Here is a 16,488-nt window from a genome sequence, read left to right on the forward strand (position 1 = left end):
CTACAAAAAATAAAATTAGCCTGGCTTGGTGGTGCACGCCTGTAGTTCCAGCTACTCAGGAGGCTCAGACACAAGAATCACTTGAACTGGGGACGTGGAGGTTGCAATGAGTGATTTTGCCACTGCACTCTGGTCTGGGCAACAGAGAGACCCTGTCTTAAAAAAAAAAAAGAAAAAAAAATGCAGTTGGAATCCTTAATAGTAAACACTTCCTTAACAATTAAACATTTTTTTTTAATTCACAGAAATTGAAGCAGAATCTTAATTCCTAAATTCTTAGATAATAATTGATACCATTTATTGTGTGTTTACTGTGTTTTGGACACTGTGCAGAACGCTTTCCTTGTATTATTTAACTTTCATCGAACAACTTTTTGAAGCAAGAACCCAATTGTGAAAAAACTGAGTGGCAGAGAGCTCAAATACACTTGCCCTAGATCAGAGGTTAGAGCCAAAATTTGGTTCCAGGAAGTGTGATTCCAGAGCCAGTGGTCTCAGCCATTAAATGATTATCATAGCAGGTCCCAAACTTGTCTGCTTCAAAAAATGCTGATGCCTGTGTCCCTTCCCCAGAGATTGTGACTTAATTGGTCTGAGATGTGGCCTGGGATTGGTAGGTTGTAAGAGATCTCCAGGTGATTCTATTCTGTGGACAAATTTGGAAAGCACACAACACTGCTTGGCTTGGGTCATTATCTAAGAACAGCCACCTGAGAGCTATTTCATCCTCCCAGTTAGTGAGATAACATCAAAAGCGTGTTTTCTAAAATAAAGAGTGAAAGCTTTACCTATGGGAGAAATTATAGCATGAAAGAGCAATAACCAAGTTATTCATTCACATTATCAGTACCAATAGATGATCTTTTAGGACTGATTCAGTTTTTTTACTGACTCTCTGACCTGCGTCCGGTCATAAAGCTGAAAGGCAAGATTGGTAATACCTAAAAAGTCCACAGAATATGCACTGCCACTTTCATGAGTGACAGCACAGCCGGCCGCGAGGGACATTTTTACAGACTACTCTCCCTTTCCCCTTAGATCTGGAACAATAGAAAATATCTGAATTTAAAAGTTCCATTTACTTTTTTTTGGTTTAAGTTCATAATCTGCCTCCCATTGGGCCGTAAACTTTTTGAGAAGAGAGACCCTCCTCATTTGTGTTCTCTCCATTCTGGCACCATGCTTGCCTGTAGGAGCCAAATCGCAAGTTGGTTGAAGGGTTAATTGTGTTTCCTACAATGCTCTATTTAAGCCATTGATACATGGAAGTTGTAACCAATAATTTTTATTACCATTTATCTACTATATGCAAGATGCTTTACATATATATATGTAAGTGATATATATGTATACACTAATCTTGTCTTGTTTATCACTAATTTTTTTTTTTTTTTTTTTTTTTTTGAGATGGATTTGTTTTGCTCTTGTTGCCCAGGCTGAAGTGCAGTAGTGTGATCTTGGCTCACTGGTACCTCCGACTCCTGGGTTCAAGCAATTCTCCTGCCTCAGCCTCCTGAGTAGCTGGGATTACAGGCATGTGCCACTATGAGTGGCTAATTTTTGTATTTTCAGTAGAGATGGGGTTTCATCGTTGGCCAGGCTGATCTTGGATTCCTGGCCTCAAGTGATCCGCCTGCCTCATCCTCCCAAGGTGCTAGGATTACAGGTATGAGCCACAGCACCCAGCTGTTTATCACTAATCTTTACACAGACCTATTAATCCTCATATCTGAGAAGGGGAAACTGAATCTCAGAGAAATTAATTTACCCAAGATTATACAGTGGAGTAAGCAACAAAACTGAGCTTTGAGCCATGTCTTTCTGATGCTGTAGCGCACCCACTTTTCTTTACCAAAAACATTCTAGACAATGTCATTTCAAAACTCTTAGATGGGATTAAAAACTCCCAAGCAAAGACTCTGTAGCAATCCATCATCATAATTTGGCCTATGGGATCACCTGCATTTTTCCACATTAAAAAAAAAAAAAGCAGCTTCTAAACACGATTTTTCTTTTCTTTTCTTTTTAAATTATACTTTAAGTTCTGGGGTACATATTCAGAATGTACAGGTTTGTTACATAGATGTACACGTGCCATGGTGGTTTGCTGCATCCATCACCCCATCATCTAATTAGGTATTTCTCCTAATGCTATCCCTCCCCTAGCCCCCCACCCCCGGCAGGTCCCAGTGTGTGATGTTCCTCTCCCTGTGCCCATGTGTTCTCATTGTTCAACTCCCACTTATGAGTGTAAACATGATCTTTCATTAGCTGAACCATTTCTTCTGTTTTAAACATTTCAGGATTACCTGATTTCCCACTGTTGAAGATACCACAATGAAGATTTTTGTGCGTACATCTTTGCCCACACTTGGAATTATTTCTTTAGGGTCCATTTCTATAAATAGAATTGGACTAAGGAATGTAAATATTGCTGATTTGTACAATCAAGTTATTTTTCAGAAAATATGCTAATTTAGACTTTTATCAGCAGTGAACAAGAGGACTCATTTCATCTTACCCTTCCAACGTCTTTATACCTTGTAAAAATTTTTTCCTAATTTGCTCATTTAAAGAAAAATCTCATTTTTTGCATTGTTTTGATTACAAGCAAGTTTGAACGTTCTCGCTGTCCTTTTTTTACTTTTCCTGTAGTGCTGATGAATTTTTCTTATGTTTATTAGCTCTTTATGTGTCGTGATATGAGATTTCTTTTCCCATCCTTTGTCTATTTAATTTTGACACTTACCTTAGTGTTTTTTTAATAATCTATACTTTTATATTCTTCAGATGTTAAGACCATTAACCCTTTATCATATTTATTGCCAAATATTTCTCCAAATTTTTCTGTCATCTTTAAGTTTTAATTTTTGACACAGAATTTTAAAGTATTTTAATCTATTTATATTGTTCTTTATATCTTTTGTCACCTTTAACTCTAGAAGATTAAAATTCAGGGATCAAGTAGATATTCTCTTATTTCCTTTAATTCAGTTTTTAAAATATTTAACTCCTCGATTTACCTGTGGTTTATTTTGGTAAATAGTAGGGAATATTTAAGTTGGCCATTTCCCCAAATAGTTCTTTTTCTAACTCCTTTCTCTTTTGATTTGTGATGCTATCTTGATCATATCTTTGATTCCTGTTGAATCTAATTTTTTGCTTTTACTTCTATTTTCTTTTAGCAAATCCTGTTTCCTGTGACTTTGTAAGGAAATGGTAAGACGTAGTTATAATACCATTTTCACAGACCTAAACTAATAGACCAGCCAATCTGGATGGGGCAGATTCACTTGAAGTGGGTCTACCTTGGGGTTTTCAAAAAGGTCATTTCTATGTTTTCTCTTTGTCATAAGGCCCTTTTCTATTCTTTTTTTTTTTTTTTTTTTGAGACGGAGTCTTACTCTGTTACCCAGGATGGAGTGTAGTGGCGAGATCTCGGCTCACGGCAACACCTCCTCTCAGGTTCAATCAATTCTCCTGCCTCAACCTCCTGAGTAGCGGGATTACAGGTGTGCACCACCACACCCAGCTAATTTTTAATTTTTGTATTTTTAGTAGAGACGGGGTTTCATCATGTTGGTCAGGCTGGTCTTGAACTCCTGACCTCGTGATCCGCCCACCTCGGCCTCCCAAAGTGCTGGGATTACAGTCATGAGCACTGCGCCCGGCCCTTACGTCCCTTTTCTTTTCTTTTCTTTTCTTTTTTTGAGACGGAGTTTTGCTCTTGTTACTCAGGCTGGAGTGCAATGGCGCGATCTAGGCTCACTGCAACCTCCGCCTCCTGGGTTCAAGCAATTCTCCTGCCTCAGCCTCCTGAGTAGCTGGGATTACAGGCATGTGCCACCACGCCCAGCTAATTTTTTGTATTTTTAGTAGAGACGGGGTTTCACCATGTTGACCAGGATGGTCTCGATCTGTCGACCTCGTGATCCACCCGCTTCGGCCTCCCAAAGTGCTGGGATTACAGGCTTGAGCCACCGCGCCTGGCCCCTTACGTCCCTTTTCTAATCACAGTTCCTATGGGAAGAGGAATGAAGGAAAACAGTTACCAAAAAGTCACACTTCTGGTCCCAAGCATTTTGTATAAGAGATACTCATTCTGCTGGGAGTGGTGGCTCAAGCCTGTAATCCCAGCACTTTGGGAGGCCGAGGCGTGTGGATCACGAGGTCAAGAGATCGAGACCATCCTGGTCAACATGGTGAAACCCCGTCTCTACTAAAAATACAAAAAAGTAGCTGGGCATGGTGGCACGTGCCTGTAATCCCAGCTACTCAGGAGGCTGAGGCAGGAAAATTGCCTGAACCCAGGAGGCGGAGGTTGCAGTGAGCCTAGATCGCGCCATTGCACTCCAGCCTGGGTAACAAGAGCGAAACTCTGTCTCAAAAAAAAAAAAAAAAAAGATACTTATTCTATAGAATCATTAGGGAGAAATACCAAGGGTTCATATAGGTGAAAAGTAAATAATACCAGATTTTATTTTTATCCACTTTTTAAAGAAATGGGTCCAAATCATTCATATTTATTGTTATTGACTAGCTCATTTATATGTATGATTATTATTTAGACTTACTAAATAGTGGGAAAGAAGATTGAGATGTAGAAGAACACTTCTGTTTACTCAGTTTTTCACTTGTTTTTTAGGTATTTGATTTGTTACTTAGTAGATCTGAACCTTTAATGAATGGGCTTGGGATTCTGCACTGACAATCTCAGATCGTAGATTTTATGAAGCTCCAGGTCAATGTATCCCAATCCCCCTTGCCTCTAATTCAAGTACGGTAGCTAATGAATTTTCAAGAAAGTGCCCTTTATGAAAAGAAAGAAAAAAGCATATGTGTAGATGTGCATATAATGCACAACAGTAAATGCCTCCTGAAAAATCGATGCTTAACCCTTTGTTTGGCTAAGATACAGTTAGAAGAGGAGACAGAATACAGGTTGAGCATCCCTAATCTGAAAATCTAAAATCCAGAATGCTTCAAAACCTGAAACTTTTTGAGCATGGGCATAAAACCACAAGTGGAAAATTTCACACGTAGGTGCTTAACACAAACTTTGTTTCACACACAAAATTATTTATTTAAAATATTATATAAAATTGCCTTCGGGCTATGTGTATAAGATGTATATAAAACATAAATGAATTTTGTGTTTAGACTTGGGTCTCATCCCCAACATACCTCATTATGTATATACAGATATTTCAAAATCTGAAAATATCCCAAATCCCAAATACTTTTGGTCCCAAGCATTTTGGATAAAAGATAGTCATCCTATGAAATTATTAGGGAGAAATACCAAGGGTTCATATCAGTGGTTCATGGAGGTGAAAAGTAAATAATACCAGATTTTATTTTCATCCACTTTTAAAGAAGTGGATCAAAACCACTCATATTTATTGTTATTGTTTAGCTCATTTACATGCATGGTTATCATTTAGACTTATTTTGTATTTTATTTTTAAAAATTTATTTAAAAAATTTTATTGTAGAGATGGGTCTTGCTGTGTTGCCCAGTCTGGTCCCAAACTCCTGGCCTCAGGTGATCCTTCTAACTCAGCCTCCCGAAGTGCCAGCATTCTAGGTGTGCACCACCACACCTGGCCGTATTTACCATGCTTTCTGGTTTTTTCCCCCTTCCTTTTCAGGCAGTAAATACTACTACCTTATTTTTGTGTAATGATTTGCAGTTAAAAAATAGATGTTCTCACAAGAATTTTGAAAAGTAGATAGGACAGATATAGCAACTGGATTTTACTGAAAGAAAATGAAATTCAGCAAAATTATGTCACTTTCCCAAGGTTGTCTGGTGGCTGAGGAGTAGAGCTGATAGAATTAACATTTACTGAGTATTAGTAAGTGTCCACTCAAAATACCACAGTACTTCAAATAAATAATGTATGCTGAGTGAGCAAGCTCTCCTATGGCTGGATAGTTTATGTCTCATAAGTTTTTATGCTTAAAAAGGCTGTGTTGAGTGTGGTTTCAAAAAAGTTTTGTGTTATTTCTTACTGCTTCTTGTTTTTGTTTGATCTGCTAATTTGGGGTCATCATGTGAGGAAATTGTGCCATCTCCATTATCTATACTTTGGTATACTTTAAAAGTTTGTTCTTTTTTTTTTTTGAGACAGAGTCTTGCTGTCACCAGGCTGAAGTGCAGTAGCATGATCTCTGCTCACTGCAATCTCCACCTCCTGGGTTCAAGCGAATTCCCCTGCCTCAGCCTCCCAAGTAGCTGGGACTACAGGCTTTCACCACCAGGCCTGGCTAATTTTTTGTATTTTAGGAGAGACAGGGCTTCACTAGGTTAGCTAGGCTGGTCTCGGTCTCCTGACCTCATGATCCACCCGCCTCAGCCTCCCAAAGTGCTGGGATTACAGGCTTGAGCCACCAGGCCTGGCCAAAAAGTTCGTTTTCATGCAAATATGCTGTGCCTAATTAACCCAGCATGGTGTCCATAGTCCCAGCTACTCAGGAGGCTGAGTTGGGGTGAGTTCAAGGCTGCAGGGATCTGTGATCATGCCATTGCACTCCAGCCTGAGCAACATAGTGAGACCTTATCTCTAACCAAAAAAAAAAAAAAAATGGCCGAGAGGTAATACAAATGTGCCACCTTGGCAGCTGCTGACTATTGAGCCCCCTTTCCGCCAATGCCTCCTCCCATGGTGCATCAATCACCACTTAATTAGGAAGGCCATTTCTTCACATAATGCCTTGTATGTGCTGTGTCAGTAACTGAATCCTACCTGACATCAGAACTAGGGCTTATTCTAAAAGAGTTTGTAGCCCATTAAAGAGCTCAGACAAGTGTTAGGGGATGCTTTTCCTCATCACCTCCCTCATTGTGTGCCTTGATGCATTTCTTTGAGTAGTTTTCCTGGCCTCTTGCCTCACTCTTTAATTAGACTTTCCATGGGGTAAGAGTGACAGCCGTTTGATAGGTCTGGGAGAAAGAATTGGTCCCTTCTGGGCCCTTTTGCTTTGGGGCCTGCCTGTCTACAGTGTTCTCTAAGATGGTGCCTCAATCTGTACAAGGATCTTTATGATCTACTTTCTATCACATAGCAAGCTTGGCCCCTACAGGAGGAGGCATGCAGCTTTGGGATATAAGTTCTATTCGGGGGTGTCAGTGATTCAGACTACTCATTTCAATATGGTTTTGTCAATAACAGATAGTATTTTTATTCTATTTGTCTGACTCCTGTGCCTAGTTTTCAGTTGGTTTCTAAAGGTGGTAGACAAAAAGGGTTGTTATTTATTGGGCCCTTCAGGCTGCGACCAAGGCCATACACAGTTGTAATATGAGTCACCACAACATAGGTGGTGTATTAGTTTGCATAGGATAGACAATGCTGCATTAACAAACAGGATACAGAACTCTCAATGACTTAACACAATACAAGTTTATTTCTCCTTCCTGCGAGAATCTAGTGTGAATTGATTGGCCCTCTTCTACCTTGCAGCTTTGCTATCTAGGATATGTGGCTTCCAGGTCACTGCAACAGGGAAAGAGAAAAGTGTGCAAGAGGCACACTAGCTCTTATGTGATACCCAGTACTCTTGCTGAAGTTAAACATGACAGTTATGTCACTCCAAACAACTGCAAAGGATGCTGGGAAATGTAGGGGAACACATGGATACTTGGAGGGCACAACTCTCTCTGCTGCAAGTGGATTAAGAAAAAGCAGGGGACCAGACATGGTGGCTCAGGCCTATAATCCCAGCACTTTGGGAGGCTTAGGTGGGCAGATCACCTGAGGCCAGGAGTTTGACACTAGCCTGGTCCAACATGGTGAAACCCCGTCTATACTAAAAACACAAAAATTAGCTGGGCGTGGTGGTAGGTGCCTGTAATTCCAGCTACTCAGGAGGCTGAGGCGGGAGAATCACTTGAACCTGGGAGTTGGAGGTTGCAGTGAGCGGAGATTGTGCCATCACGCCTCTGCACTCCAGCCTGGGTGACAGAGCAAGACTCTGTCTGGAAAAAAAAAAAAAAGGAAAAGCAAAAAGAAACAAAGAAAGAAAGAAAGAAAACAGGGAAAGTTCAAGGGAGCAGAGTGAGGCACAAAGTGGGTTGAGTGGTACCAAAAGTGTATTTTGCCTATTTCATAGTTTTCCAAAGCCAGACATTCTGTCTGAAATTTGTCTGTACAATCTCCTCAGAATCCAGTGCCACCAAGCCATCTACAAATGACAATATGCTGATTGAGATTTTTCCTGTTAACAAGTGTGCATTTTACATCGGGTCTTCTGGAGACAATATGTTCTTTGTTTGGTTGCATAATTTATTCTCTTAATTTTATTATGTACTATAGTAGTAATTCTAGAAGTGATAATATTGTGTCCAGAGTATTTTTGGATACTTTGAACCTTTCAGCATTCTTCAAATCACATCAAATATAGCACTGGTTTTAGCTCTTTTTTTCTCTCTCAGTGGGATTTGTCTGAATAGGAGTCATCTAATGTAGCCATAGTTCTTAAGCATTCTCTTTGAATTAATCAGCTGGTATTTGTTAGTTTTTTTTCTAGGAAGAGAATCCAAAATCTTTCAAAGCCTAAAAAGCAATGGGGAACTCCAGATAGGTAAGGTAATATTCTATGGTCTTGTTTGTGATGATTGTGTTCATTTCCTCAAGTAGGTAAGTATTATTCTGACCTATCTATTATTAACCCTGTATTCCAGATTTTTCCATCCATCTCTACTTAACTAGATCCTCTGAACTAATATTGTCACCTCATTGTAGTCATCATGTAAAAGGCTAACCCTTGGTCAGCGGCTCTTAAATCTGGCTGTACATTGGAATCATCTGGTGAACTTTAATACTGACTGATGTCTGAGTGCTTTCCCCAGAAATCCTGATTTAGCTGATATGGGGTGCAGCACAGATATCTGAGTGCTTTCCCCAGAAATCCTGATTTAGTTCATATGGGGTGCAGCACAGACTTTGGGAGTTAAAAGCTCTCCAGGTGATTCTGTAGGTAGACAGGCTTGAGAACCACTGCCCAAGGGTGTGTCTCCACACTGCTTTCAAACTTTTCCTGCATTCTCCAAGTCCAGCTTTGCAGCCTGTAACTCTAAGGCTGCTATCACTAATCCTGATACCTCTAAGCCTCTTATTAGAGCATACCTGTCCTCTGGGTCTCCAGCAAGCTGGACCTTCAGTCCTTTCATGCTCGGCCAAGGGACTCCCCTTTTTCTTCTTTGGCTCCAGAGTCAAGCCTGAATATTTTTTTTGAATCTCCCATTGCTTTGTTTTTGTTTGTTTGTTTGTTTGTTTTTTGTTTTTTTTTGAGGCAGGGTCTTACTCTGTTCAGGCTGGGGTGCAGTGGTGCAATCATGGCTCACTGCAGCCTTGACCTCCCAGGCTCAAGTGATTTTCCCACCTCAGCCTCCTGAGTGTCTGGGACCACATATGTGAGCCACTGTGCCCAGCTAATTTTTAATTTTTTTTGTGGAGACTGGGGTCTCCCTATGTTTCCCAGGCTGACCTCAAACTCTTATGCTCAAGTGATCCTCCCATCTTGGCCTCCCAAAATGTTGGAATTGCAGGTGTGAGCCACCATGCCTGTCCTATTGCTTTTTAAACAAGATTAGTAGACTTTAATTTTTAGAGTAGTTTTGGTTTACAGAAAAATTGAGCAGAAACTACAGAGTTCCCATATTTACCACCCCTTCCCCTAGTTTTTCCTACTGCTAACATCTTGGATTATTGTGGTATAATTGTTGAAACTGATAAGCCAATATTGATACATTATTATAGATTAAAGTACATTAAGATTCACTTTTTGTGTTGTGCAGCTTTAAAGGTTTGACAAATGCATAACGTATCCACCATTATAGTATCAGGATAGTTTCATGGCCCTAAAAATTACCTGTGTTCCAGCTATTCATTTCTTTTCCTCTTTCCTCCCTCTCCAAATCATTGGCCTCTACTGATCTATTTACTGTCTCTACGGTTTTTGTCTCCTCTAGAAAGACATATAGTTGAAACTGTACAGTATGTAATCTTCTAGATTGGCTTCCTTTACTTAGTAATGTGCCTTTAAGATTCCACCATGTCTTTTTGTGGCTTGATAGCTAATTTCTTTTTAAGATTATATTCTGGTGGGGCGCAGTGGCTCACGCCTGTAATCCCAGCACTGTGGGAGGCTGAGGTGGGCGGATCACTTGAGGTCAGGAGTTCGAGACCAGCCTGGCCAACACGGTGAAACCCCATCTCAATCAATCAATCAATCAATCAATCAATCAATAAAAGATTATATTCTATTGATGTGGGTACTATTTCATTGTATAAATATATCACGGGTTATCCATTCATCTATTTAAGGGTATCATGATTGCTTCCAATATTGGGCAATTATGAATAAAGCTGCTATAAACATTCACATGCATGTTTTTTGGTACATGTAAGTTTTTGGCTAGTTTGGGTAAATTGCTGGATAATATGGTAAGAGTACATTTAACTTTGTAAGAAACTGCTAAGCTCTTCCAAGATGACTGTACCATTTTGCATTTTCACAAGTAGTGAATGAGAGTTCCTGTTGCTCCACACCTTTGTCAGCATTTGGTGTTGTTAGTGTATAGAATTTTAGCCATTCTAATAGGTGTGTAGTGGTATCTCATTGTTTTAATTTGCAATTCTCTAATAAACTAATGTTGAGCATATTTACTTAATTGTATATCTTCTTTGGTAAGGTGTTTATTCAGATCTTTTGCCCATTTTTTAGTTGGGCTATTTGTTATTGTTGAATTTTAAGTGTTCTTTGTGTATTTTGGCTACCAATTTTTTTTATCAGATATTTGTTTTGCAAATATTGTCTCTCAGTCTGTGGTTTAGCTTTTTTTATTCTCTTAGCGGTGTGTTTCACAGAATAAAAAACTTAATTTTTATGAAGTTCAGCTTACTAATTTTTTCTTTTGTGAATCATGTTTTTGGTGTTGTATCTAAAAACTCATTGCCAAACCCAAAGTCACCTGAATTTTCTCCTTTGTGTTTTTCCATAAAATTCCTAAAAGTTTTATATTTTTGTATTTTATATTTACACCTAGACACATTTTGAGTTAATGTTTATAAAAGGTGCAAGGTCTGTGTCTAGATTATTTATTTATTTTTGCATGTAGATGTCCAGTTGTTCCAGCACCATTTGTTGAAAAGACTATCATTTCTTTTTCTTTCTTTCTTTCTTTTTTTTTTTTTTTTTTTGAGATGGAGCCTTGCTCTTGTTGCCTAGGCTGGAGTGCAATGGCATGATCTCAGCTCACTACAACCTCTGTCTCCTGGGGTCTCCTCCCTCAGCCTCCTGAGTAGCTGGGATTACAGGCATGTGCCAGCACACCGAGATAATTTCATATTTTTAGTAGAGATGGTGTTTCTCCATGTTGGTCAGGCCGATCTCGAATTCCTGATCTGAGATGATCTGCCTGCCTCAGCCTCCCAAAGTGCTCCACCTTGCCCAGCTGAGACTATCATTTCATGATTGGATTGCCTTCAATCCATTGGCTATATTTGTGTGGATCTACTTAGAGGATCTGTATTTTATCCCACTCATCTGTCTCTTCTTTCACCAATACCATGCTGCCTTGATTACTATAGCTTTATAAGTCTTGAAGTAAGATAGTATTAGTCCTCTGACTTTGTTCTTTTTCTTTTTCTTTTTCTTTTTTTTTTTTAAGAGAAAAAGAATAGGCCGGGCGCGGTGGCTCAAGCCTGTAATCCCAGCACTTTGGGAGGCTGAGGCGGGTGGATCATGAGGTTGAAAGATCAAGACCATCCTGGTCAACATGGTGAAACCCCGTCTCTACTAAAAATACAAAAAAACTAGCTGGGCGTGGTGGCGTGTGCCTGTAATCCCAGCTACTTAGGAGGCTGAGGCAGGAGAATTGCCTGAGCCCAGGAGGCGGAGGTTGCGGTGAGCCGAGATCGCGCCATTGCACTCCAGCCTGGGTAATAAGAGCGAAACTCTGTCTCAAAAAAAAAAAAAAAAAAAAAAAAGAGAAAAAGAATAATAAGAAAAAGAATAAAGAGGAAGAAAGAGAAAGAGGAAGAGGGAGAGAGTATGGGGGTATTGTTTTGTTGCCCGGGCTAGAATGCAGTCAAAATATGGGTATGCCTATAATTGTCCTTAATAATGGAGACATGAAAGAAAATGAGGGAAGAGAGTAACAAACAAGGAGCCAACCAATATTTCGTTTAAACTTTTAAGTTGATATGATGTGGTACTGATAAGAGTGTACATTTTGTGTAAAGTGGAGAGCTCTATAAATGTTAATTACATCCACTTGTTCCAGATCTGAGTTCAAGTCCTGGACATCGTTGTTAATTTTCTGTCTCATTGATCTATCTGATATTAATGTTGAAGTCTCCCACTATTATTGTGTGGGAGTCTAAGTCTCTTTATAAGTCTTGTATGTCTGGGTGTTCCTGTATTGGGTGCGTATATATTTAGGACCTTTAACTCTTCTTGTTGTTGCATTGATTCTTTTATCATTATATAATGTCCTTCTTTGCTTCTTTTGATCTTTGTTGCTTTAAATACTATTTCATCAGGGGCGAAAATTGTAACTTCTGCTTTTTATTTATTTATTTTTGCTCTCTGGTTGGTTGGTAAGTCTCTCTCCATCCCTTGTTTTGAGTCTTTGTGTATCCTTGAATGTGAGATGGGTCTGGATGCAGCATACAGTTTTAGTTTTTTGTCGAAATTGCCTGTCTGTCTTTGAATTGGGGAATTTAGTCAATTTAAATTTAGAATTAATAATGATATATTGCTTTTTGATATTTTTTAGAAAGGCTGATACTATTTGTTCCTTTCTATGTGTAATGGTTCTTTCAGAAGCTCTTGTAAAGCAGGCCTGGTGGTGATGAATTCTCTGAGTGCTTGCTTGTTCACAAAAAACTTTATTTTTCCTTCACTTATGAAGCTTAGTTTGGCTGGATGTGAAATTCTTGGTTGAAAGTTCATTTCTTTAAGGATGTTGAATATTGGTCCCCACTCTCTTCTGGCTTGTAGGATTTCTGTTGAGAGATCTGCTGTAAGTCTGATAGGCTTCCCTTTGTGGGTAACCTGACCTTTCTCTCTGGCTGCCCTTAGTATTTTCTCCTTCATTTCAAACCTGGTGAATCTGACGATTATGTGCCTTGGAGTTGCTCTTCTTGAGGAATATCTTTGTGGTGTTCTCTGTATTACCTGGAGTTGAATATTATCCTGCCTTACTAAGCTGGGAAAATTTTCCTGAATAATATCCTGAAGCATATTTTCCAGCCTGGATTCATTCTCTTCGTCACATTCAGGTACACCTATCAAGCGTAGATTAGGTCTTTTCACATAGTCCCGTATTTCTTGGAGACTTTGCTCGTTCCTTTTTATCCTTTTTTCTCTAATCTTGTCTTCTTGTTTTATTTCATTGAGTTGGACTTCGACCTCTGATATCCTTTCTTCTGCTTGATCAATTCGGCTGTTAAAACTTGTGCATACTTCACGTAGTTCTCGTATTGTGTTTTTCAGCTCCATCAATTCACTTATTTTCCTCTCTAAATTTTGTATTCTTGTTGACATTTCATCAAACCTTTTTTCAAAGTTCTTAGTTTCTTTAAATTGTGTTAGAACAAGTTCTTTTAATTCACAGAAGTTTCTTATTATCCACATTTTGAAGCCTGCTTCTGTAATTGGAACACACTCGTTCTCCATCAAGCCTTGTTTCGTTGCTGATGAGGAACTGGGATCCCCTGCTGAGGAAGAGGCGTTTTGATCTTGGGTATTCTCAGTCTTTTTTGACTGTTTTCTTCCTTTCATTGTAGATTTATCCATCTGTGGTCTTTATAATTACCGTCTTCGTAATTGGGTTTCTGAGTGGACGTCCAACTTATTGATTCTCAGCGCCGAAATCTGAGCAACCCACTGTGCCGACTAAGTCAGCGGCGTTAAGATTGATGGTGCTTTTCTGACTCTGCACCAAGAACCGACGCTCCGAGGCGCCGGCAAAACTGCCTCGCCGGTCACAAGAGTCGCGCTGGCGACCCGTGGGGCTCCTCCGCTGGGAATCTCCTGGTGCATGAGCAACAAGAATTCATGTGAAGGTGCGTCGTCGTCTCGTTCTTTGCGTTTTCACTGGGAGCTACAATCCCGAGCTGCTAGTGATCAGCCATCTTGGATCGACTTTGTTCTTTTTCAATATTATGTTGACTATTCTGAGTCTTGTGTCTTTCTATATAAACCATAGAATCAGTTTGCCAATATCTATGAAGCAACTTGCTGGGATTTTTTACTGGGATTGCATTGAATATATAAACCAACTGGGAATAACTGATATCTTAAAATTGAGATTTCCTATCCATGACTATTGAATACCTCTCCATTTATATAGATCTTCTTTGATTCTTTCAACAGAGTTTTGTAGTTTTCCTCATATGGATCTTTTATATATATTGTTAGAATTATGCTTATGTATTTAATTTTTGCAATGCTAATGTAAACAGCATTGGTTTTTTTTTTTTTCAAATTCCTATTGTTCTTTGTTGGCATATAAAAAAATCAGTAGACTTTTGTATGTTAATACTGTATCTTGCAATTTTGCTATGCTCTAAAGACTAAGTTTTAAGAGGCTTAAAACTAAAAATACACTATGCATTAAATTCTTTCTTATTCATGGATAGGAACACACACATATATATTGAGTAGAGATACACACCGATAAGAGATATGTTAATGGATATTACTAGAACTGTTAAAATCTTGCAACACTCCCCAACCCGACTTGAAACCAATAGAAAAATTGGAGGCATTATTTGATTAGGGAGTAAAGTTTAGAAAACTTAAGTAACTTACTCAAGTTCAACTTGGATTTGAATCTGTTGTATCCATTGACCACAAAGCCCGTTTCTTTCCATTATATCACCCTGTCTATTTTAGAAAGGCACAGTTCCTTTAATAGCATGGGAAACCAGAGGCAAGAAGATAATTTGGGGCTATTAAAATAATGCAGAAGAGAAATAATGATAGCCTATCCTAGAACAGTGGCCTTAAGTGTTGAGAGAAAGGTTAGGGTCAAGACATAGATGAACAGAACCTAGTGACGAATTATAAAAGTCTGAGGGAGGAGTAAACATGATTTCTAGGCTTCTGTCTTTAGAAGTAAGGTAGAATGCTTCCAGTTTTTGCCCGTTCAATATGATATTGGCTGTGGATTTGCTATAAATAACTCTTATTATTTTGAGATATGATCCATCGATACCTAGTTTATTGAGAGTTTTTAGCATAAAGGGCTGTTGAATTTTGTTGAAGGCCTTCTCTGCATCTATTGAGATAATCATGTGGTTTTTGCCTTTGATCATTTCCATTTCCCATTTTTATCCCAACATGGAATGTGCCTCATTTCTGGCAATCTGTGCTTTTTGCTTTCTTCCGTGAAGCCTTTTCAGGTTAATCTCTTACTCATTTCTTCTTTTCTGTTCATCCTATGCTCAGTAATCCTACCTATTTCACAGGGCTGTTGAGACTAAATGAACTGATATCTGTAAAGTACTGAGCACAATGCCTCGCAAAGGATAAGTATTCTACAAATTGTAGCTATTAATACTATTCTGTTACTACTTTATTTTGTGATCACCCGGTACAGGGCTTCACCCAAAATAGGAGGACAGTGTAGATAGAATGCTCATTTTATGCCAACCTGAGTATAAACCACAGGGTTTACTTGATGGCAGAAACAGAACTATCTCTAGTCGGTCGTTTTTGGTTGCCACATTTTAAGACAATAGATTAAACGGTAACATATTTTTTCTTTTTGTGTGTTTTAAACAGTAATATTTTAACTTCCATAAATATTGTATCCATTTCAGATGCTTGGAAATCATAAGATTCTGTGATATAGTTCTTGAAATGAAGTAAAGTCAGTATAAAAGCCATCAAGAGCCATTTCTGGCCAGGCATGGTAGCTCATGCCTGTAATCCCAGCACTTTGGGAGGCCGATGCAGGCAGATCACTTGAGGTCAGGAGTTTGAGACCAGCCTAGTCAACATGGTGAAACCCTGTCTCTGTTAAAAATACAAAAATTAGCCAGGTGTGGTAGCACGCGCCTGTAATCCCAGCTACTCAGGAGGCTGAGGCAGGAGAATCACTGAACCTAGGAGGCGGAGGTTGCATTGAGCCGAGATCGTATCACTCCACTCCAGCCTGGGCTACAGAGCAAGACTCTGTCAAAAAACAAACAAACAAACAAACAAACAAATAAACAAACAAAAACAGAAAAAGAATCATTTTTTAAAAGATTTTCATTAGCAATGTATTGTTTACCATTTTGTTTTTATGCTTCTTAACAGAAAACTGTTTTGGGGAAATCAAGATCCTATACGCCCTGTTTCCCAGGGTGCTTTGAAGATTCAGCTGAGCAAAAGACTTGAGAAACTTGCCCAGCCCAAGGAAGTTTCCCACTACTATATACCTAACAGGTTAGTGTCTGTGTGTTATCATGTTACTTTATCAGGAGT

General features: G+C 39.0%; 1 protein-coding gene across 2 annotated transcripts in view; it reads left to right on the forward strand.

Annotated features, from left to right (window-relative positions):
• Positions 1-16,488, forward strand: part of SPMAP2L (sperm microtubule associated protein 2 like) — a 67,068-nt gene that overhangs the window by 17,541 nt on the left and 33,039 nt on the right. Inside the window, exons 2-4 of one of the 2 annotated variants that reach the window (XM_039468341.2) lie at positions 3,186-3,219; positions 8,521-8,586; positions 16,321-16,449. In XM_039468341.2, coding sequence (XP_039324275.2) covers positions 3,186-3,219; positions 8,521-8,586; positions 16,321-16,449 — 229 coding nt within the window. The remainder of the gene's footprint in view (positions 1-3,185; positions 3,220-8,520; positions 8,587-16,320; positions 16,450-16,488) is intronic. The other variant, XM_039468342.2, reaches the window with a different exon arrangement.

The sequence above is a fragment of the Saimiri boliviensis genome, chromosome 3 (genome assembly GCF_048565385.1).
Source record: "Saimiri boliviensis isolate mSaiBol1 chromosome 3, mSaiBol1.pri, whole genome shotgun sequence".
Taxonomy (NCBI): Eukaryota; Metazoa; Chordata; class Mammalia; order Primates; family Cebidae; genus Saimiri; species Saimiri boliviensis.